The sequence below is a fragment of the Phyllopteryx taeniolatus genome, chromosome 1, assembly GCF_024500385.1.
Source record: "Phyllopteryx taeniolatus isolate TA_2022b chromosome 1, UOR_Ptae_1.2, whole genome shotgun sequence".
In the NCBI taxonomy this organism is placed as follows: Eukaryota; Metazoa; Chordata; class Actinopteri; order Syngnathiformes; family Syngnathidae; genus Phyllopteryx; species Phyllopteryx taeniolatus.
The window spans coordinates 22,700,570-22,725,674 of NC_084502.1; the positions used below are offsets into that span (position 1 = coordinate 22,700,570).

The window sequence follows — 25,105 nt, forward strand, 5'->3', positions numbered from 1 at the left end:
TCTGCTACTTCAGACTGCAGTACCACAGTTCCTCTATGGGTACTCTGTCATAGGCTTTCTCTAGATCTACAAAGACACAATGCGGCAACATTGCAGCAACACCCTTAAGGCAAATAATGCATCTGTGGTACTCTTTCTAGGCATGAAACCATACTGTTCCTTGCAAATACTCACTTCTGTCCCGAGCCTCCACTACACTTTCCCAAAAATGCATTGTGTGGCTCATCAACTTTATTCCTCCATAGTTCCCACAGCTCTGCACATCACCCTTGTTCTTAAATATGGGCGACACCAGCACACTTTCCCTCCATCCCTCAGGCATCTTCTCACCCACTAGAATTCTGTTGAAAAAGCTGGTTAAAAACTCCACAGCCACCATAGCTGCTTTCATATCTCCACAGGAATGTCACCAGGACCACCTGCCTTTCCATTTTTCATCCTCTTTAGTGCCTTTCTAACTTCCCCCTTACTAATCACACTAATTACTAACCACACTTGCCTCTTCTACTCTTTTTTCTCTCTGATTTTCCTCATTCATCAACTCCTCAAAGTATTCTTTGCATCTATCCAGCACACTAATCAACTGCACATCCTTCCCATCTCTATCCCTCTCTCTGGCCAACCTGTATATATCTTTTTATCCTTCTTTAGTGTCCAACCTGGCAAACATGTCATCATATGCACCTTGTTTGGCCTTTGCCACCTCTACCTTCACCCTATGTTGCGCCTCCATGTATTCCTTTCCTTTTCTCTTTCTGCCTAAGAACCTGCCTTCCACCTCTCCTTCGTCTTCGACCCACAGTACCTGAATCTCCTCTGGCACCCTGTAGGTTAACGACGCCAGTGGCGGACGTTGTTAACCCGTGCCACGACCGATCCTGTATGGAATTCTGGATTACGAATACTCACATTTGTTTGGCAACGTTTTTAAGCCGGATGCCCTTCCTGACGCAACCCTCTATATTTATCCGGGTTTTGGACCGGCCTGCAATTTGCACTAGCATGAGCCCCCCATAGGGCTGCATTATCTTTTTTGAGACCTAAATACCATATATGTTTGCATGTCAGATAAAAAAATATTTTATCCCTTGTTGGCTATTACCTTTCATTCCCATTTTTGTAGCATAACATCAATGAAATCAGCAGATTGGAAAATAAGGCAGTTTGCACAACACAGTAAACAAAGAACAAAACCACAATTTTGGGTTCTTCTTTACATGAGGCTTCTTAATACAGCAAGAAACATTTTGTTTGAGGAAAAGCACTTTTTGTATTTGTCCCATTCAATTCATGCAGTATAGTGTGTCTAGCTCCATGTTTTATTTGTGGTACCACTGAAGTGGCACCCCAACAAGATGTTGCCAAAATGGGATATGTTATTACACATGTTGGTAATTACTTTATGTAATGTATGTAATTACTTATATTGGTACCCATTTTGGAACCCCTGAAATGAGCAATAACTTAGCTGCTTGGTAGAAATGGGGAGTGGGTTCTATGCCTACCAAACAGGATTCATTGTCACAGATCTGTTTGATTTTACTACCCTTTATAACTTAAAATATTCAGTATCGAACCCATAAGCCCCATTTTCCACCAAGTAGCACCAAGCTATGCTACTTGGTGGAAAATGGGGCGTATGGGTGACAGAAAATGGCACAGAACTCATCAATTATTTAGGTGCACAACTAACTGACTGGAAATTTTACGGAATGCCCAAAAAAGTAATGTGGAACCCCATTGTCATTTTGTTACCCAACATAACTGTACCTTTTGGAACTTGACAACGAGTGGTAGGAAGTAAAGAAGTACAAATACATCATTACTGCACTTACTGTAAGTACATTTTACACGTATCTGTATTCATTTTTTCACATAACTTTTTTATTTTTATTTAATACAATTGAAAACAGACATCTGTACCTTCTAACTGTACTTTTTCTTTTTTAGGTTCATTACTTTTTCAACCTCTGCAGAGGAAAACGATTCAACATAAAAAAAGATGCAAATAGAGATTTGTGGTGGGTATTGTTAAAGGGACAACATACAGTTTTCAAACATATATGAAACATATTTGAATGTAGCCTCATTTCAGTATTTCGAGTTTTCGTCTCTCTTCATCAGTGATATGTGCATAAACAATACAGCCAAACGGCATCTTGTGACTCATGTCAGTTTTTCCCCCCACACCATTACTTGTAGGGTGTCTCATGCTTTGGGACAAATGTTGGCAGTCTGTTCTGTATGTAAGCTGCAGTGGCTACAGCTTCTGCCCAATACATCTTTGGCAACTTTGCATGCTTCTAGCTGCTTCAACTAATGTCCCATTTTGTATTTCTGCAGCACCAATTTGTTGTGGTGAGTGAGGTACAGTCATTTCATGATCGATGCCTTGCGCTTTCAAATATTGTTGAAACTCTTTTGATGAGTACTCACGACCTTTGTCCGTTCACAGCCTCGTGACACTCTGCCCACACTCATTTGTGAATTTGAGTCTCAAATTCTTTAGCACCTCATTCTTCAGTTTCAGAAACTATACCTTGCAACATCTAGAGTAAGTGTCGATAAATGTCACAAAGTATTTGGCCCCACCAGTAGATTCTGTCTTCATCGGACCACAGACATCACTATGGACTAGCTGCATCCTGCGTTGGGTAAGTATTCCTCCTATCAACTTATATGGCCTTTTAGACAGCTTGGCTTTCACACATTCTTCACCGAAAGGAACCTCTCTTTCTGCGCTGCGCTGGTGCCACAGACTAGCTGCTAGTGATGCACTTCAACATCCAGGTGACATAGTTTGTCAACTCTTTGTGTTCCCATTCCGAGAAGAGTTACATTTTTTTTCCATTTAGTGAGACTTCCTGAACTGCACTGTATTTCACATTTTGGTAGCAGCTCCCAATGAGAATAGATTCCCAGATAGCTTTGGAACATACAACACATCATAAATTGTTGAGTTTTTTTCATGGAGACGTTTCCTATTCCAAGGTCATCAACCACTCTGCCATTTCACAGACTGTGCTTTTAAGAATTGCTGGTATGCGTTTATTTTAGGGGTAGCACTCGATTAAAAGAATAATCTCATAAATTCAAGGTTTGTAATTAATTCATCTCAATTAATCAGATTTAATTGTATAAGAATAGTTGTCCTAAAAACCAACACGGTTTAATTTAAATGGATTTTTGTATGGTAACTATGGATAAATGCATTGAATTGCATTTCAATACATAACAGTAGAAAAACTGATAGAAAATATCCCTGGCCAAAAATAAACAGACCATAGAGTTAAAGTGCCGTTTTAGGAACTTTTTTTTTTTGAAATGGTTTCGGTTCCCGCGACCCTTGTGAGGATAAGCGGCTCAGAAAATGGATGGATGGATGGTTTCGGTGTGGCAGTTGAAAAGTTGGATGACATGTCGGAGTGTTGAAGTGCTTTGTTGGTATGAAAACTCCTTTTTGCACAATTTGCTCAAAACAACACTTATCAAGGCTTCCATTGTTTTTTTTTTTGTTTTTTTTTTTTAAATTTGCCTCCCATCAGCCTTACTAATGCTGTTTCATCCATTTTGGTAGCCCAGCTCTGACGTGTGCATCACTGTGATCGGTGTACCAGGAAATTGTGCATTGACAAAGATTCTGCATTATTAGGAACACAAAATGCAATTAAAATTTGTTTTCTTTTTTTTTCTCTCTCCATTCATTCATCTTCCGTACTGCTTATCCTGAATAGGATCGCGGACATGCTGGAGCCTATCCCAGTTGACTCCGGGCGAGAGGCGAGATACACCCTGAACTGAACGCCAGCCAATCGCAGGGCACATATAAACAAACAACCATACGGACTCAGATTCACACTTTTGTGCAATTTAGAGTTGTCAGTTAACCTACCATACATGTTTTTGGGAAACCGGAGTACCTGGAGAAAACCCACGCCGGCACGGGGAGAACATGCGAAAAGTCCCACCCCTAATTTCTTGATCACGTGTCATGTGTTGTATGGTTCGACTTCCTGTGATCTATCACTTGAGTGTGCTTGTTTGATAACGTCATGCGCATCTTTGATTACAAAGGCATTTTCAGACAAATCTTCTGCATCCACACACATGCATTTAGCCTTGTGGGTTCTTTGTTTAGCTTTATTTTTCCAGCTTGGACATTCATACTTCATATGACCTTCTTTCACACATTTTTTAACACCTCCATGTGCTTGGTCTTTCTGCTCACACTTACCTGGAGTTCTCTTGGACAGTTCCCCGAAATTGAGATAATATGGCTGATGCACCACATGACGTTGCACCAGTTTAGTTAGGATTAGCATTTACTCTCTTTTGTGCCTCATTTATTAATGCTTGCCGAACAAACTTGTGTGTCAGATTATCAATCTTTGTTTCTACTGCAGTGACAATTGTAGCATAACTTCGTGGGAACCTTCCCAAAAGTGTAACAATTTGGTCTTCCTCTTCAATTACAGCTCCTACTGCTGATAGATGATCATTTAGCTCCTTCATTTGTTTAAATGCTCCCTCCTTCATTTCACATTAGAAATACATTTTCTTCAAAAACAGTTTATTTTTATCTCTCTCAAAATGGCCTTTCAGTGTAGTCCGCACCTCTTTGGGAGTCTGACAATTTGTTATACATTGAGCACAATCATCGAGAATGCCTTGTCTCTCCGTTTGCTGAACTCAGCCTGTGCATATGCTTTACCATCAGTGGCTTGCGTCTCCATCTCGGTTAGCACGCCCCACAGGGCTGTAACAAATATCGCAGACTCCCCAAATAGGACAAAACTCCAAACCTTCCTTCAGAGGACACATAGAACACCAAACCAGCTGTTAGTAATACAGTCACACCTCATCCTTCCTTCTAAAGACAAAGAGAAGTAACTCAACCATCCAGATCCCCGCTGGGTACAGTGACCAAAAGACAGAAGGTTTGGACTAACTTTATTAGCAATAGTTTCATAAGTCAGATCTGCAAAGCCACAAACTGTTGGATCAAAGAGATTTCATCTCTTTTGAAGTTTTCCTTATCAATTACAACAAGAGACAAGGGGTCTCATTAGCGTTACTAAACAGTGAAGCAACAGCACCCCCAAGAGGGGAATCTCGGGACTGACAAACTGTTGATGCAAAACTTAAACTCATATTTCGGTGTTTTCATATTGCAGATTACAAAATATGATTTCATTACTCATGTCTGTTTAGCTGTGCTATTTGTTCCCTGGCATTGCTTCTCTCTTTTATGAACAAATATATCGAATAACAGTATTAGGGTGACGATGAAGATGATAAGTTTAAAATTACGCAATAAGTAATGTTTAGATTCAAATGAAGGACGATTCCCGACAAAGTAATTTTCCTTACCACAAGACTAGGTAAAGATTATGAGCCAAGCGTGAGGAACGAGAGAATTTTCAGTCAACCCAAATTCTTTTTCAGGAAAATTACCAAATAAGACACTTTCGCACCCACCATAAACTCGGGTGGGTCCAGCCCTGCGCTTTTTGTTTGCCTCCTGGGAAGTTTAAAGGTCAAATGACAAAGATGTTATGGGGTCAGTTAAAATTCATATTTGCATTGTTTATATCTTATGTTATACATACACGTAACTTCCAGCAAGTTTTCAACTATAGTTTAGCTAAAAATTTGGTTTTTATGACGCATATTGAGCCCTCCCCAAACATACCGAAGCTCAAGACACTAGGGTGTGGTTACGCTATCCACCGCAAGGGCTATGTAGTGATGCTCACCCAGTTGCCAGAACCTCTCCCCATTTGATGGGCTGCATTCTTCCAGGCTGCCCTGCTGTGAGACTACCACTAGAAGACGCCTACTGGACCCTAAAGTAATTAGCAGGTCCCCTCGAAATCTTGGTTTACAGTAATCAAAGAGACCTTTTCTTCGTTTGAACTCACAGCAGCCAAAAGGTGGTATTCTCTCTCCAGGAGACCAAGCGGAGGCAGATCAACAGATCGACAAATACAGCAATGAACTATTTGCTTCAAATGTGCACACAAGGCGCCACCCACTGGTGTTTGAGAGTACTGCAACCCATAAACTTCCATTCAGTTGTTTTTAACTGAAGATAAAATGTCCGTTTTGATATTTCATGAACTCTTGCAGAAATATTCCAAACGTATTCCTTGATGTCTGTGTCAGTGTGTCAACTTTACCGGTGCAGACTTTTAGAACTGTTTGTCCTGATTTGAAATGTGATTGAACCATACGCAGTTGATTGAATTTAAACAGTCATTCTATATGCTTGATCTATGAGTAAAGAGTACAAAGGAGGGAGTATTTTATATTAATATATGATTTTAAACCCATTTTATGGGTCAAAATTGTAGACTAGATTCAAGATGACGGGTGTGGTCTTGTCTGATCATCGGTCCTCTTTGACACGCCCCCTGGGTATTTAACCCCTGACTCCGGCCGCCTAACTCTTGGTGTCTAGTCGCTCTTGTCTTGCTTAGTGGCTCTTCCTATCATCTCCCCAGCTACGGGGCGGCCTTCGGCCACTGCTCCCCCTCTTTCTTTGTTCGGACACGCGGTTCGGCCAACGCGAATGCCGGGATGAGAATGGACTCGGCGTCCCAGCTTCTACGTGGGCCACCGCTAGGCGATCAGAGCAGCTTCTACTAAAAGTACCAGATACGCTTCCAGTCAAGCGTGATCGCTCTGAAATTGCTAGCGGGTCCCTGAAAAGGCAGGAAGAGAAATGGTCGCAACCTCCCACAGAACGCGTGAAGAACAACATCTTTCCCTTTTTCCACCTGTTTTTGTTTTATTTTTGTGCATTTAATTTTTTTCAATCAAACCTACCTCCTCGCCGCCTAAGACACGCTAAGAAAGACCACTCCCAGAGACCAGCTGATCTACGTTCGTGAGTAGACACTCACGCAATTGTCGCCATGTATGTACAAGATTAGTGCCTTAATAATTTTGGGGAAATTACTAGCGTCACACAAAATCCCAACTTTGCTCTCTCGCCCTGCCTCAATGCATTAAACGCTCACATCCACAATTTTAGCACAGCAGTACACGATGACCTATTTCCCTCTTTACACGCCTATTTATTTTTCTTCTTACACCCGTGTTATTTTTTAGCTTATTTGTGTTTCCCTATAGATCCCTCGTAGATTTCATTAAATATTCTATAAAATTCCACTCTTGGCTGTGTTTTGTGTGTGTTTTGAGTTTAAGTAAGCCTCTGTCATCTAGAACTCATATTTCATAAAATGTAGCAACATTTAGATTATGATACTGATAAAAGGTTTGTCGTCGCGTTCTCCTAAATTTTATACATATAAAAAGTGACGTGGTGCCCTTTACGAGACAAATTAGTTTGATTTTAACGTTAAAGCGTAAATCAAACTAACCCGGAAGTGAACGCAGGCGTTTACCTTCCTTTGTATCTTTTTCCAAATTAATTACATTTTTATAAACTAATATACGTTATAGCAACCAGAAGTGACGTTGTAATTGACAAACACAGCACCCTACACTCTATACGCAACGGCGAGCAACGTGTTGGAATATGATGAGAAGAAGGATTTCGACGTACAGGAGCACCCAACTGAACTTGTACGTTTGAGCCGATCAGGAGGTCGGAACCTGACAGTGATGACGACAAGCAGCCAAGTAGCAGTTGTACAACAGAAAAAGAGAGTGGCCACTGGGTTGATGTGACCATATGTCAAAAGCATGTCTTTTTATACAGTCATGGCTTGAAATAATGGCAATTTTTGAGCACTACTATACTTATCATTTATTCATATATGTTTCTGTGACACGGCACAACCTTTTACATAGTATGCAGTATTCCTATATATTGTGGGCCCCTCGCTCGAGTAGCGTTATAACATGCCGCACAGAAAATCTTTGCCGTGTCTGTTGGCTTGTCATATAGGCAAAAGTACAGACGACAGTACTGAAAAGTACTGCGTGGGTCTTTTTTTCCTACTCCCCAGTGCAGAGTAACCATAATAGAGTCGTAGGTTAAAATAAGGAAATCCTCACCTCTTGTTTGTGCAGCTTCGCCACGGCATCCTGGCGGCTGCGACATTTAGTTCTCTTGCTGGCGGTTGAGGTCTCGATGGCCGTAGGAAAAATAGTTGCCACCGCAGCTGATTTGAGCCTCTACCTCTGTAACCAATGCTTTCTACTAAGTCTTTCTCAAAACATGTCGGTTTGAAGTGATCAGTTTGGAATGCTTGCTAGGCACCCATAGTTGGTCACGTTTCTTCCCGTGTCGATTGACTTTCCCTATCCACTGGTCATGTATTTCTTTTTCACGTGGAAAGGCAAAAAAAACTCTTGCCACTGCCTGAACTATTTGTACAACCAAATGCCACACAATAAACCATCGCGACATCGCTAAATCATGCGACAACAATACAAGGACAGGAACAAAAGCATGGAACAATAGCACAGAATCAGAATCATCATTATTTGCCAAGTATGTCCAAAAAACACACAAGGAATTTGTCTTCGGTAGTTGGAGCTGCTCTAGTACGACAACAGACAGTCAATTGACAGAGAACACTTTTGAGACATAAAGACATTGACAAAAACAGTCCCCGAGGAGTAAAGGGTTGCTAAATATTTGGTAATTTTTATTTGTATTTATTTTTTTGACAAATGTGCAAAAAGATGTAGAGTCCTCTAGCACTTAGAGAAGTTTGAATGACTAATATAGCAATAGTTCAGTGCAATGACCATTGTGCAAAGGGCGCCGAGACTTCAAGGAATGTATGCAGTTTAAAGTGACTAGTATTGCGATAACCTGTGACAATGTTGATTTTGCAAATGTTGCAGATACTCCTCAGTCAGTGTGCAAATGGGGCAGATGCTACTCTGGCATGAGTGGCCAGTATTGGTCAACAACAGATGCAGTAGTGGTCAGCGTGGCGGGACTACTACTGTGAGTGCACGAGTGATATATAATTGGCTCGACAGAAATGTGAACAAACTCAAGACAAAAAAATTGGCAACATGTTGCAATGGAATTCCAGGTTAGCTGTTTAAGGAGTTGATTGCAAGAGGGAAGAAGCTGTTGGAATGTCTGCTAGTTCTAGTTTGCATTGATCGGTAGCGGCTACCTGAGGGAAAGAGCTGGAAGAGCCGGTGACCGGGATGTGGAGGGTCCGAGAGGATTTTGCACGCTCTTGTCTTAGTTCTGGCAGTGTGCAAGTCCTCAAGGGTGGGTAGGGAGGTACCGACAATCTTTTCAGCAGTTTTGATTGTCCGTTGCAGTCGGAGTTTGTCATTTTTTGTAGCAGCACCAAACCAGACTGTGATGGAAGAACAAAGGGCTGATTCGATGACCGCTGTGTAGAACTGCCTTAGCAGCTCCTGTGGCAGGCCGTGCTTTCTCAAAAGCCGCAGGAAGTACATCCTGTACTGGGCCTTTTTGAGGATGGAGTTGATGTTGATCGCCCACTTCGGGTCCTGAGAGACTGTAATTCCCAGGAACTTGAAGGTCTCGACGGTTGACACAAGGCAGCTGGACAGCGTGAGGGGAAGCTGTGGCGAAGGATGCCTCCCTAAGTCCACAATCATCTCTACAGTCTTGAGCGTGTTCAGCTCCAGGTTGTGTCTGCCGCACCAAAGCTCCAGCCGCTCCACTTCCTGTCGATATGCAGACTCATCACCGTCCTTGATGAGGCCGATGACAGTGGTGTCATCTGCAAACTTCAGGAGTTTGACAGACGGGTGCGTTGAGGTGCAGTCGTTCGGGTAGAAAGAGAAGAGCAGCGGAGAGAGGATTCAACCTTGGGGCGGCCCAGTGTTGATGCTGCATGTGGATGAGGTGGCCTCCCCCAGCCTCACCTGCTGTGTCCTGGCAGGCGAGACGCTGAGCTGGAGAAGCTTGGAGGAAAGGAGTTCAGGGATGATGGTGTTGAACGCTGAGCTGAACTCCACGAACAGGATCCTCGCATAGGTCCCTGCACTGTCGAGGTGTTCTAGGATAAAGTGCAGTCCCATGTTGACTGCATCATCCGCAGACCTGTTCGCTCGGTAGGCAAACTGCAGGGGGTCCAGCAGGGGACCTGTGACGCTCTTGAGGTGGTCCAGCACGAGACGTTCAAAGGACTTCATGACCACAGATATCAAGGCGACAGGCCTGTAGTCATTCAGATGCAAGATTGCATTTTTCCTGGGGACTGGAATGACGGTGGAGCGTTTGAAACAGGATGGTACTTCGCACAGTTCCCGAGATCTATTGAAGATCTGTGTGAAGACTGGAGCGAGCTGGTCGGCGCAGACTTTGAGGCAGGATGGGGACACATGGTCTGGGCCTGCCGCTTTGTTAATCTTTTGTTGTTTGAAGATGCGTCTCACATCCTGTTCGTGGATGGTTAACGCAGAAGTCAGAGGTGTGATTGTGGTCGGTGGTGCGGCTGGGTGGGTGTGGGTTGTGAAAGTTTCCCAATCTGCAGTAGAAGGTATTCAAGTCGTTGGCTAGTGTGCTATTGTTTTCAGCTTGGGGGGATCATCGCTTGTAATTGGTGCGCGATTGGAATGCAAGCCAGACTGATTTAGAGTCGTTAGTGCTAAACTGTTTTTTCCAATTTTGCTGCATAGTTCCTCTTTACAATGTTAATTTCTTTTGTCAGCTGGTTTCTAGCTCAATTATACGGGGCCCTGTCCCTGCTCTGATATGCGCCTTCCTTAGCTTGGCAAAGTTGCTTAAGTTTGGCAGTGAACCACGGCTTGTTGTTATTGAATGTGCGAAATTACAAAATGCCGAATGGACAGGCTCGTTGGCTCGTGTGACGTCACAGTGCCGAATAGAGCCAAAGACCGGAAGGCGCATTCCGAATCATCCATCCATCCATTTTCTGAGCCGCTTCTCCTCACTAGGGTCGCGGGCGTGCTGGAGCCCATCCCGGCCGTCATCGGGCAGGAGGCGGGGTACACCCCGAACTGGTTGCCAGCCAATCACAGGGCACTTAGAAACAAACAACCATTCGCACTCACAGTCATGCCTACGGGCAATTTAGAGTCTCCAATTAATGCATGTTTTTTGGGATGTGGGAGGAAACCGGAGTGCCCGGAGAAAACCCACGCAGGCACGGGGAGAACATGCAAACTCCACACAGGCGGGGCCGGGAATTGAACCCGGGTCCTCAGAACTGTGAGGCTGACGCTCTAACCAGTCGGCCACCGTGCCGCCATTCTGAATCATATTTATCGATTTAAGTGCTGTATATCTGCTATATAATCAATTCAAAATGGCAGATGTAGTTTGTAAAGGGGTTCTAGAGTTACCAAGAAAAATGTTAACATTTTTGTCCTCTGACCTTTAAAAGGAGAAGCTCTCGGCCCACCTCTAGGGAGAAGCTCTAATTCCTGCTGTGGTTCCTGACCTTTCTGGGTGCTAGGTTTCGACCGAGCCCAAAGGTTTCCTTTTCTTCCTTTTTTATCTTTTATTTTTTTCCTGTCGCATTTTGGCCCCATGTCGCTGGCTGGCGTTATCTACCGTCCTCACCAAACGATTCTTGGTCGTAATGACCAAAGTGGAATCCCGGTTTTGGCCGTAAGGCAAAACCAGTGGCTACGCACGTGGGGAGATTTTTCAGCAAACAGAGCCACGGCGGTGTGACCCACCCAGCCAGCCAGACCTCAGCACAAACTTCCTCTTCATTGCGTGCAGCATCCTCTGCCGCCGCGTCAAACCGTGAGTCAAACTTTGCTATTTACCAAACTATTTCAAATTGATGCATCACATACTGGGATCAATATTGTGACTGGGAAAGTGTGAAGAACCTCCCCTTGAAGTAGAATATCAATCATTTCCTCCCTTTTCCCTTTGATTGCATTTTACTCTGTATTTGTAGACTTAGAAATTAAACCTGGCAAAATATGTCGACTGTGCTCTTTGTCTTTCTTAAATAAAAGATTTTAACTTATAAAGTAGGAGAACTACGGAAATCACATTAGTGGAGAAACCCTTCAGAAATAACTGATTTATCAAGGTTTAGTCTTTGCTCGGACGTTCATAACAAACAAAGCAACGTGGTTCCCCATTTAACGATAAAGATCATATACTAGGTAATATCAACACCTATCCATCCATTCATTTTCTACCGCTTATCCGAGGTCGTGTCGCGGGGGCAGTAGCTTAAGCAGGGAAGCCTTGACTTTCCTCTCCCCAACCGCTTCATCCAGGTCTTCTGGGGGGATACCGAGGCATTCCTAGGCCAGCCGGGATACATAGTCTCTTCAGCATGTTCTGGGTCGTCCCTGGTGTCTCCTCCTGGTGGGACATGCCCAGAACACCTCACCAGGGAGGCGCCCAAGAAGCATCCTAATAAGATGCCCGAGCCACCTCATCTGGCTCCTCTCAATGCGGAGGAGCAGCGTCTCTTCTCTGACCCCCTCCCGGATGACCGAGCTTCTCACCCTATCGCTAAGGGAGAGCCCAGACACCCTGCGGAAGAAACTCATTTCGGCCGCTTATATCCGGCATCTTGTTCTTTCGGTCATGACCCACAGCTCGTGACGGTAGGTGAGGGTAGATCGATCGGAAAATTAAGAGCTTCACCTTTCCACTTAGCTCCTTCTTCACCACAATGGACCAATACAAAGTCTGCAACACAATCCCTTTCATTATCTTACAACAAATTAAGTCAATTTATTGAATAACCAGGCGGCACGGTGGCCGACTGGTTAGAGCGTCAGCCTCACAGTTCTGAGGATCCAGGTTCAATCCCCGACCCCGCCTGTGTGGAGTTTGCATGTTCTCCCCGGTTTCCTCCCACATCCCAAAAACATGCATTAATTGGAGACTCTAAATTGCCCATAGGTGTGACTGTGAGTGTGAATGGTTGTTTGTTTGTATGTGCCCTGCGATTGGCTGGCAACCAGTTCAGGGTGTACCCCGCCTCCTGCCCAAAGACAGCTGGGATAGGCTCCAGCACGCCCGCGACCCTAGTGAGGAGAAGCGGCTCAGAAAATGGATGGATGGATGGATATTGAATAACCGATTCAATCCACAGTGCTTTAGCTTTCAGCAAGTACTACTTCTGAAACCACATTGTCCAGTTGTCTGGTCTGCTCATCTTGTCAATAAACAGGTTGCAATCCATTATGAAATCCCACAATAATAGATCTGGGCTCATAACCCATCGAACATGTACGTGAGCTTTTATTCAAGTGCACAGCAGCAACTACGTATAACTGAAAACAAACCTAGAAATTCTTCAGTCAAAATCAGCGAGATCAGGGATTAACAATACCATTGTCAGAATTAATGTACTGCAACACCTTCTCGATGGCAAACATAATCAAATACAACATCTGATTATTTTTGGTATGTTTTTTATCTTTGTAATTATTAAAAATTGTTTTATCATTTATTATCCTCTGACGATAAATGTCACTGAGTGGTACACTTGCCTGACTTTGGTGCGGGCAGTGTGGGTTCAGTTCCCACTCAGTGATGGTGTGAATGTTGGTGCGAGTGGTTGTCTGTGACTGCCCTGTGACTGGCTGGTGACCAGTTCAGGGTGTAGTTTGCCCGAAGTCAGCTGGGATAGGCTCCAGTGATCAGTTTTACAAAACTTGACACGCACGCACACACACTCACACACATAATAAATAATTACTGCACTGTAAAGTTTAAGCATGCCATCTCTCTCCTCTCTCCCTCTGCCCCCTTCTCTCTCGCTCTCTCTCTCTCTTTCTCTCTCTCTCTCTCTCTCTCTGTCTCTCTCTCTCTCTTTCCCCCGCGTGCGCACCTCTCTCGATTTCTCCACAGGCTCTCAGGCGGGGAAGAAGAGGAAGGCTCTCTACAATGGACGGTGCTCATCATCGTGTTGACATGGTCAGATTTATGTCTTTCTACTCGGATGCTGTTTAGCTCCTTTCCTCCTCCCATTGTCCACATCATGGCAACCATCGGGGAATTCGATCCACTCAACATGAGAGTCCCCGCAACTAAAATAGAAGTTACCGTCTCCTGCCGGTAAGGTCAAACTCTTCTGCATCCACGTGCCCATGTTCTTAGCCCTAACAGTGAACAGATAAGTGTAACATTATCACTATCTGGTCAAGTTTATGCTTATCTATCTATCTATTTATCTATCTATCTATCTATCTATCTATCTATCTATCTATCTATCTATCTATCTATCTATCTATCTATCTAATCTATCTATCTATCTACACCTAATTGAGCACCTAGTAGTCTCCTATGATACTCATTGAAATATAGTGTTGCAATAACAACACTAGGACTGACAAGCCCCTAGCAGACCCCTGAGTGTGTATAATTATTTTTATTCCCGCACCCCCCAAATCAGTGACCTTTTGATTTCCCTGCTCTCAGGCAAACGGTTGATCTCAGCAGCAGGTGCCTGCATCGGAGCTATTAAAGAAATTCTATAAAGTCTATATTGCTCCTGCATGAAGTCCCGCCAATGACTCTGAAGATTAGCATTGATATTCGCAGTCATTACTGATGCACTGATGAATTCTTCCCCGTGCTTTTTTGTATTTTAAGCTGCACATTGGCACAGAAAGAGAAGCACACTGCCAGAAAATGTTTTATTTTGGTGAATTTTTCTAAAAAATAAATAAATAAAAATAAAAATACCCATGATGTATTTTCTCTTAGCCTCGTGTTTGGTTTCATCTTGGCTCATCTGAATGTGCGACGGGTCAGCTTGTTGGCCGACTAAATCGAGCTGTAAAACTGAGTCAGCCTCATTTCGGCCGTCAGCCTTGCGGTGTGCTAAATGTCTCTTCAGTCCGCTCCTGAATAATGTATAATGAATGGTTGGTGATCCTGTGTAGTCCCTCCTCTGATCACCCCTGATTGAGATAGTGACACATCTCAGGGGACACAGACTTTGCACTTTGGTTCAGTCCTAAGAAACACATATATTTGTCACTGCTTAATTAGATTTTAGCTTCTAATATGTCTTAAATATAGCCTCAATTTAAGAGAATTTCTGGATATGATGGAATTTTTAAGGATTAACAAAACCCACACTGATAAACTGATAGAGCTCAGATTTTGCTCATATTAAAAAAAAAAAATTGTCAAAGGAAACAGTAGAAATACAAATAATCAGTTCCAGGATAAAACTCGCCCATCCATCCATTTTCTACAGTGCTTATTCCCATTAGGGTCACAAGTGAACTGGGCCCATGCCAGCAGATTTGGTCTGGAGGTACACCCTGTATTGTTTGCCAGCCACCATAAAAATGCTATAAAACTGCCTCTATACAAAAATAACATAAACCATTCCAAGATGAAAAAAAACCCACAACACTCAGGACTCATTTTCGTGACTGGTGTATATCCGGCGCGGTGTGGAGACCGGTTAGACTCAATGTTGGTTGTCTTGTCTGCATTCCACCACAGTGGACAGCATCGTTAACACCAGCACCCTCATTCCTGCTCACCCACCTTACGGTGATTGTCATCTGATTTTTGTTAAGTGTCTTTGAGTGTCTTGAGAAGCGCTGTATAAGTTTAATATATTATTATTATTATTAAACAAAAAGCTTTAATAATCACATTAGAGACAGATACTATATATGCAGTGTTGTACCTAAAGGAGTTCAATGAATGAAAGTTCATGAATTAGTTCATATTTTGTGCGAACGTGAACTGAACTAAGTTCATTTCTGCTTGAACGTAATTGACTACGTGCACATTCTGGCGTCAAAGAACTGTTTTCGAAAGTTCATTTTCATTCATATGTCGGCAGATAAACGATGTATTTGCCAACCAATTCAGTTGCGGCCACGGCCGCCAATCATGGCAGGCATGTGGCACCTGCGTGACATCGTGAGGTGTGTTCAGGGACACTGTGTAGATGGGAGTGAATGTGCTCTTCAGTGGTTCTTTTGTAATACAGTACATAATTGCAAAAAATGATTACTAAGACAGTTCTTATTTGTATCAGAACGCTTTAGCTCTCTAACTCACGTCGGTCTCCTGTCCTCTCATTACTTTATCTGTCATTACTCATAGTCTGCTAAGATTATGGAGACACTGTCCATGTGTGTGCGTGTTGTCATGCGCTGGACTGACTCAATATTAGCCGTTAGCTTGGAGAAACAGAAGCCAGTGAAAGCTATCCCTGCGAGGACGAACGGTTAAAATCACTCATGAGTACGTTCCCTGCGTTGTATATTGATCCTTGTGTGAACGAGTCACTCGTCGTATTAGTCGTAGTACTAGTAGTTCACTGCATACGTACTAGTACGTTGCGCCTTGGCAGATCACGAACGAAGAAGTTCGAGCAAATTACTCATGGCTGACAGTACATTCAGTTCAGTTCAGTACAGTACAGTCCCTCCCCCGACTGCACGGCGCTGCCTGATGCTGGCTGCTCATTGGTCATTTGCCAAAGTGAGTGACAGAATGCTGCCGCAGTTCAGTTTCCGCTCCCAGCCGACTCGCTCACGCCCAAACAGAAAGAACGAATCACTTCATTAAGTGGTCCAGTTCAGTAAAAGATTCGTTTGTTAGAACAAATCTTTTGCGAACGATACAACATTTTAACAGTCCACTTCCTTCCACAAAACCTCTCACATTCTTCTTTAAACACCCCTTGTTGAGGCTGGTCGCTAAAACCCCTCAGAAAGTCACTAACAAAGCTAAACCTATATTCAAGTTCAAGCTGAAGTTTTTCAACAGAAATTAGGCTTCAATTATCCAAATTATATCAGAACGTAGGTCATATGTTCCCATATTTGTTCAATGTTGTTTTTGTTATTATAGATACAATCAGAAACCGGAGCATTTATGCAGTGAAGAAGTCCGTCCAAGGTTAGACTGTGATCAAAAGTGAAAATCCTGCACTTTGATCTGGATTTGTGCCAAAATGTAATTTAGTTAAGAGTGTCTTAGCCGATGGCCAATCTTGCCTCAAATCTGTCGACATCGGTTACATTTTTGAGATGCATACACACAAACAAACATCCGTCCATCCATTTTCCGTACCGCTTATCCTCACTAGGCACAAACAAACAAGTAATATGAATTCATATTAAAACAAAGACAATTCATTGATTGTTTATTTATCTGATAGTCCATCAATGACCCTTCATCAAATGAAAATTTTGTGAGTTCCAAAAAGCCTAGCACCATGACTGTTTACTGCTCCTATGACACTGCAGTATGCAAACAACCTGGCTCGGGCGTCCTACAAAAGTCCAGTTCTTGTGACAAAATAAAAATTTTCTGACATCTACAATAAGTGTCTTAATGAACAAAGCATAATCTCGTTTATACATTTTATAGACTTTAAACCATTGTAAGACATGAAAAAGAATTTAATAGTGTCGGATCTTTGACTGCATTTTTTACTGTTTTCACAGGAGTCTTCTGGATGTGGATACATTCTCTAAATCTGATCCTGGTATGTATGATCTCTTTCACACCTGACAAAAATGAGACAGGAAAATTGCATAACATGCAAGCCACAAAGGCAGTGAACAGTTTAATAAATTTTAAGTTTTATTCCTACACTAGTAAATAAGCCCAAGAAGGTCAGCGTTAATGGTGAATGTTGCTGATCCAGAGGACAGTAAAACCTTATAGCAGAATTATGGAGTGACAAACGAAAGTGAAAAGGAAAAAAAAACATATGGGCATATGAATGTCATTCTTGGATAATATTGAGAAGGGTAAAAAGCCTCGGTGTGAAAGAGCGTGTTCCCTGGAAACCCTGAGCAAGAATTCCATAACAACCTGTGGCCCTTCTAATTAAAACACAAGGGAGATTGAACAATTTTTGGTATTTGGGCTGCAGTATGGATGCTATGTCGTATGCCGGCATTACATATTAGAAATGTTTTAATGCTCCTTTAGTGTTTTGGCAGTTTTAGCTCAGAGATGTTTACACACGTGACAGTTTTCTTGCAGAGACCGTGCCCTGAACATGTAAAAAGGACAATGGCTAAATAATCTTGTCAAAGCGAGATGCTTACGTCCTAAGATCTCATTTGTGTGTGGGCAACTGGATGAGTATATACAAGAGCTTTTGGAAGCCCAAGAATTGGAAGATACCTGTAATTATTGTCTGCATCACAGCTTGATTCAATCAGGCCACACAAAAAGACCCAAGTAGAGCATAATAGCCATCCATCCATCCATTTTCTACCGCTTATCCGAGGTCGGGTTGCGGGGCCAGTTGCTTTAGCTGGGACACCCAGACTTCCCTCTATCCAGCAACTTCCTCCAGCTCTTCCGAGGGGATCCAGAGGCGTTCCCAGGCCATCCGAGAGACATAGTCTCTCCATCGTGTCCTAGGTCGTCCCCGGGGTCTCCTCCCGGTGGGACGTGCCCGGAACACCTCACCAGGGAGGCGTCCGGGAGGCATCCGAATCAGATGCCCCAGCCACCTCATCTGGCTCCTCTCGATGTGGAGGAGCAGCGGCTCTACTCTGAGATCCTCCCGGATGACCAAGCTTCTCACCCTATCTCTAAGGGAGAGCCCGGACACCCTGTGGAGGAAACTCATTTCGGCCGCTAGTATCCGGGATCTTGTTCTTTCGGTCATGACCCACAGCTCGTGACCATAGGTGAGGGTAGGAACGTAGATCGACCGGTAAATCGAGAGCTTCGCCTTTTGGCTTAGCTCCTTCTTTGCCACAACGGACCGATACAAAGTCTGCATCACTGCAGACGCTGCACCAATCCGCCTGTCGATCTCCCGTTCGATTCTTCCCTCACTCGTGAACAAGACCCCAAGATATTTGAACTCCTCCACTTGGGGCAGGATCTCATCCCCGACCCAGAGACGGCACGCCACCATTTTCCGACTGAGGACCATAATATAATAATATATATTAAAAAATTAATACATAAAAAAAAATAACTTTATGACTAGATGTGCATAAATTTTGTATTGCAATTTAATGTCCGCCTGAAGATAGCTGGGATAGGCTCCAGCATGCCTGCGACCCTAGTGAGGATACTGAATATGGATACGGTACTGAAAATGGATGGATGGATGAATTTAATGTCTTCTCTGAGAAGTCATTAATATCAAATTCACTCAATGAAACTTAAAGTAATTGTAGACATCCATCGTGTACATGTGTGAAAGTATAAATATTCATTGCACAAAAGGTCATCTTGGCAAGTCAATTTAAGACCTGTGGGCAGTTATTTTGCTTGACTTCATTAGCCCAGGAAAGAATTTGCAAGAGCAAAGAGCAGTGCTGAGCAGATATGTTTAAAACATGTCAATATTTCTCAAGGCATGATGATCAACAAAGTTAATGCAGCATACAGCTGAACACGTTAGCACTGACGCTAGCACTACTAAAGTAGGTTATCCACGGTTGCCATGGCAATGATGCAATTTACTACTCTCCTTATTACAAGAATGTGTGCCATCCAGAGATACATACATTCATAGTTAGTACGTTAGGACATTGTTGAATAATTGTCCTAATTAAAGGATCCAACAGTGCATTGTAGCCCGGCGTATTGTCTTTTAACCTGTACAGTTAAATTGGAAAAGAAAACTAATGTGTTTGGGGACTGCATGGTGATTTAGGGGAATGTGTCTGCCTCACAGTTGAGAGGTTCTGGGTTCGAGTCTCAGCTCAGCATGCAAACGCCACATAGGAGGGCAAGTTTGCATGTTCTCCCTGTGCTTGTGTAGGTTTTCTGTGGGTCCTCAAGCTCTAAAAACATGCACATTAGGATAAGTGAAAGCTCTAAATGCTCAGTGTGAATGCGAGTGTGAATACTTCTCTTTCTATACTTGCGCTGAGATTGGTTTGTGACCAGCTCATCTGTGACGCTAATGAGGACAAGCTGTTTAGAAAATGGATGGATGGACGTGTTAGGGGGAAAATATCCATCCATTCATTTTCTTCACCGCTTATCCTCACTAGGGTCGTGGGTGTGCTGGAGCCTACCCCAGCTATCTTCGGGCGTTGAGGCGGGGTACACCCTGAACTGTTCGCCAGCCAATTGCAGGGCACACATAAACAAACAACCATTTGTACTCACATTCACACCTACGGGCAATTTAGAGTCTTCAATCAACCTACCATGCATGTTTTTGGGATGTGGGACGAAACCAGAGTGCCATGCAGGCACGGGGAGAACATGCAAACTCCACACAGGACTCAGAACTGTGAGGCAGATGTGCTAATCAGTCGTCCACCGTGCCGCGGGGGGAAATATATATTTAAAAAAAAAAAAACATTCTTAAGCCTCGTTGACACACTTTTTACTGTAATGATATCATTCAAGCTTTTCGGGTAGGACTCCCAGTACGGTACGCCTTGACTCTTTTCCAACTTGTCTTTGCAAAAGTGATATGTGTCAGATTTTGAGGGCATTCACTGTGCACAGCCATGTACAGGTCACTCCACATATTTTCAAATTTATTTTGGGCTGGGCTCTGGCTAAGTCATTTTTCTTCAATCTTCTGCTAAAGCCATTATTTTGTTTATTTGGTGTTGCGTTGACTCACTGTCACGCTAAAAGGTGTGAAACTCATCATTTTCAACTTTTTAGGAGACTGAAGAACAGAAGGTTTTGGGCCAAAATTGCTTCTTCTATACCAATGTATGTCTGTGTTCTCAGTTTGGATGTTTGGGGTTAAGATGAAAGAATTAGGGGAATAATAAATGTTCTGGGAATGACACCTATTGTATCATGGTCTCTGGTTTGTTTATATGTTACCCAGACACTGCAAATATTTTATGAGTGCCAGGGGATTTGTTATGTTAAACGTGCAGTTTTCACACTATCCAAAACAAGACATGTTTCTCGGGCCAGCGATCTAGTCTTGAAGTCATTGTGAAGTCCTGAAGCCACAGTTGTGTTCATGCTTCGCTTTTACAATCTACCCACTTCATTGGGTTTGACTAGTTTAAAGGACCTATAGTGTCCATATGATCCATATTTGTTCTCTTTATGTAGTTTTGCTCAAGAAAATGAAACTGGCAGTCATTTCTACCAATATCAATCCGTTATGGACTAATTGGTAAATAAATAAATAGCCCTGGGAACCCCCATTTTTCATCGCCAAAATCGATACGCCCCCATGTCTTGGTGTGACCTAAGAGACAGAGCTGGAGACCAAATTTGCCGGTGTGGATAAAGGAATGTATTATACAATAAAATTGCAGCATTCAATCATATTTTATGTATCATTGCTGTCGGGCGGAATCCCCCCCCTCCCTGTGTGGAGTTTGCATGTTCTCCCCGTGCCTGTGTGGATTTTTCTCAGGGCACTGCGGTTTCCTCCCACATCCCAAAAACATGCATGGTAGGTTGATTGGAAACTCTAAATTGCCCGTAGGTGTGAATGTGTGTGCGAATGGTTGTTTGTTTATTTGTGCCCTGCGATTGGCTGGCGACAAGTTCAGGGTGTACCCCGCCTCTCGCCCGAAGATAGCTGGGATAGGCTCCAGCACGCCCGCGACCCTTTTGAGGATAAAGCGGTACAGAAAATGGCTAATCTAATATGCTGAAATTTTTTTACCACCATCGTACAAAAAGCCTTCAAAAGCAAACGCCTGTGTCACATCATCCATCCAAACTCCTTTTCAAAGGTTTAGCTGACAAAACCCCATGTATTAAGCGGAAATGAATCTGCAAACACATACCTTATGTGGCCTCATCTTCCTTCTGCAACAAGGCATTTCAATGATCGATTTTAACAAAACAACCCTACTAAATGTATTACTACTGTATTACTTTCACTATTTTCACTCATTATCTAAAAAAAATTCTTCACTATTTTGACTAACAGTCTAAAAAACATCCCAACTTATAATATAGGCGTCAATTACACCGCAGAACAAGGAGTAGTTCAGTGAGGAAACGTCCTCGTGCCGCCGCCCCTGACGTCAGCAGGCTCATGCAGGTTCTGACCTAAATGTGGGCGGGCCAAAATATGGCTGAGCTTTAAAATCCGGCATCATAAACATCATTTTTAAGTCCAGAATTACAGAATAAGTGCTAATGTTCACAATATTAGAAAGGTCCTTAGTCAAAACAGTTGAATAATAATGGTTAGGTTTTTGAAGGCATTGTCAAATAGTGTTATTGTACACATTGCGGGATGAATGGGAGAGTCAAGTTAACAAAACCTGGTGCATGTCTAACTTTTGTTACTGCTCCCAATTGACACATTTTAAAGTAAAAATAAGACCAACATGCTGTCATTTTATATGAGATGTGAGACAATTTGAAAGACCAGAGTGACTATTAAAGCACAGTTTTGTTTCATCAACGCAGTCTCCAGTATAAGTAACCTGAATAAAAATGGTGTCTGAACATAATCAAAGTGGCAAGGCCGTTGCGGGTGCACAGGATAGTATTTTAGTCAGACGCTAAAGTGGGTGCATTTGTTGTCTCTAAAAGGAACTACAAAAGAGCCTTTCAAAGAAAATTACAGGGATTGCAGCATTGCTGCATCTGCTAGTTTTAACTGTAGCGTTACCAAATTTGGATTTTAATACATTAAAGCTTTGCCTTTATGGCTAAAAAATGGGCTTGAATATGTTCAACACAATGTCATAGCCCACAATGTCAGGTCAGAGAATTTGGTTCTGAATAAAGTGTGCAAATTTTACATGGAGCATGATTGTCTGACTCTTTTAATCCTTGCTTGTATGAGGCTCAAGTAATAAACCAATGATTAGCCACTAGATGGCAAAGAGACTGGTCTCTACAACCAGTAAAGAAAGTATGAGTCTTTGCGTCGGTTCAGAGAAGTACACTATATAGACTATTGGTAGTGGCCTACATACACATTCCTTTATAAATTAATCAATCGAACATGTGTAGGCGCTTAGTTCTAAGTTGATCGTAGTAAAACGTTCTGGTCTGTGGGAGGAAACCGAACTACATGAAGAAAGCCCGTTTCTATTCACATGCTAAAAATTTTAAGTCGTGCCCATGTCGAATCTTAAAATAAAACCCCATGCTAAAAGCTTTCCTCTTATATCGATTTCTTGTAAAAATACATACAATAAAGAACAAACAACACAATAAAATATTTGAGAAAATAATAGGTACAAAAACTTTTATATTACCCTGTATATATCAAAGCATGAACCCTATTTTAAGCATAAGGACTACATGACTCTCCTCATTTACCGACAGCATAATTGCCCTTTCCTTTTTTTTTTAAAAAGCACTTTTCAGCGGGTGATCCACTCCAATCAAAGCTGGCTTGTATGAAAAATTGCTTTTAGATCACAAAATGTTCGCCAGTTTCATGGAAATGCAATAACAGTGGGGCCTCAACATGGGTGGCAGAATTGAATAATCATTGCTGCAGTGTGTCAGATTTCCACCAATAATAATAGAATGATCAAATACAAATGCAGATAAGATGTCCCACTTCAATTTATCTATAAAAGACTAAAAGTGAGAACAACATAGTTGATCTGGTATACTATAGCATTAATATCACCTTCGAACTGAGCTGTGCTTTCTCTTTATACTACTGTCAACATAAGCAAGTTAGCACTGACTGTCATTCAGAATAACTCTGAACTCAAAACTTGATTGCATTACTTTAATGATAGAATGAAACATAATTCCATTGCTCTTTTATTCCTGTAGTTAACCACTACATTTACATTCACAGCCACACTCTGCTTTCTCCTCATCTGGTAGTTATTTGGCAGGAATCTTGCATAAGAGTAAATGCCATGGCACTAATATGACCGCAATTTAGGTGACAGGATAGACATAATTAACAGAGTGGGCGCCATCCAGGAGAGAGGAGGTTGACGTGATGTAAATGGTTTAATTCAATCACATACTCATAATCAGAGATACAAGTAATCCCTGTAGACTGCTGATTGTGTAAAATGCTAAATATAGGGTTACATTTTTCTGCTCATTCATATTATTCAGAACTAATCAGCGTCAATTAGTAAATGGGTCAGTGAGATAATAAGTCTGAAACTAACGCGTCATCATTTCACTCATAACCCCTGACACATTGAAATCCATAGTGACAAATATATTTTGAACACTTAATCAACTTTAAATACAATACAATAAAGGTGCACAATATACATGCCACTAACAGTGAATTGACATATTATTAATTTACACAGTTCTGTGGAATTCTATATTAGCGTGTTGTTGTAAAGAGGGAATACTTTTAGAAACATCCAAAGTAATAAAAACCTTCTGTGATCCAACTTCATCCATCCATCCATTTTCTGTACCGCTTATACTTACTAGGGTCACAGGTGTGCTGGAGCCTATCCCAGCTATCTTTGGGTGAGAGGCGGTGTACAACCTGAAGTGGTCGCCAGCCAATCGCAGGGCACATACTGTATACACAACCATTCGCACTCACATTCATACCTACGGGCAATTTAGAGTCTTCAATCAACCTACCACACATGTTTTTGGGATGTGGGAGGAAACCGGAGTGCCCGGAGAAAACCCACGCAGGCACGGGGAGAACATGCAAACTCCACACAGGCGGGGCCGGGATTTGAACCCTGGTCCTCAGAACTGTGAGGCAGATGTGCTAATCACCGTTCCACCGTGATCCAACTCATTAATATCCATCCATCCATTTTCTACCGCTTATCCGAGGTCGGGTCGCGGGGGCAGTAGCTTAGCAGGGACGCCCAGACTTCCCTCTCCCCAGCCACTTCATCCAGCTATTCCGGGGGGATCCCGAGGCGTTCCCAGGCCAGCCGAAGGACGTAGTCTCTCCAGCGTGTCCTGGGTCGTCCCTGGGGTCTCCTCCCGGTGGGACATGCCCGGAACACCTCACCAGGGAGGCGTCCGGGAGACATCTGAATCAGATGCCCCAGCCACCTCATCTGGCTCCTCTCGATGTGGAGGAGCAGCGACTCTACTCTGAGATCCTCCCGGATGACCGAGCTTCTCACCCTATCTCTAAGGGAGAGCCCGGACACCCTGCAGAGGAAACTCATTTCGGCCGCTTCTAACCGGGATTTTGTTTTTTCGGTCACGGCCACACAGCTCGTGACCACAGGTGAGGGTAGGAACGTAGATCGACCGGTAAATTGAGAGCATCGCCTTTCGGCTTAGCTCCTTCTTTACCACAACGGACCGATACAAAGTCTGCATCACTGCAGACGCTGCACCGATCCGCCT

At 42.9% G+C, this 25,105-nt stretch overlaps 1 protein-coding gene across 4 annotated transcripts in view; it reads left to right on the top strand.

Moving 5' to 3' along the window:
* Positions 1-13,767: 13,767 nt before the first annotated feature.
* Positions 13,768-25,105, top strand: part of LOC133481977 (copine-9) — a 92,423-nt gene continuing 81,085 nt past the window's right edge. For all 4 annotated transcript variants that reach the window (XR_009789661.1, XM_061781428.1, XM_061781435.1 and 1 more), the window contains exons 1-2: positions 13,768-13,978; positions 17,350-17,390. Coding sequence is in view for 3 of the 4 variants with exons in the window: in XM_061781428.1 (XP_061637412.1) it covers positions 13,863-13,978; positions 17,350-17,390 (157 nt within the window). In the remaining variant the exon portion in view is untranslated. The remainder of the gene's footprint in view (positions 13,979-17,349; positions 17,391-25,105) is intronic.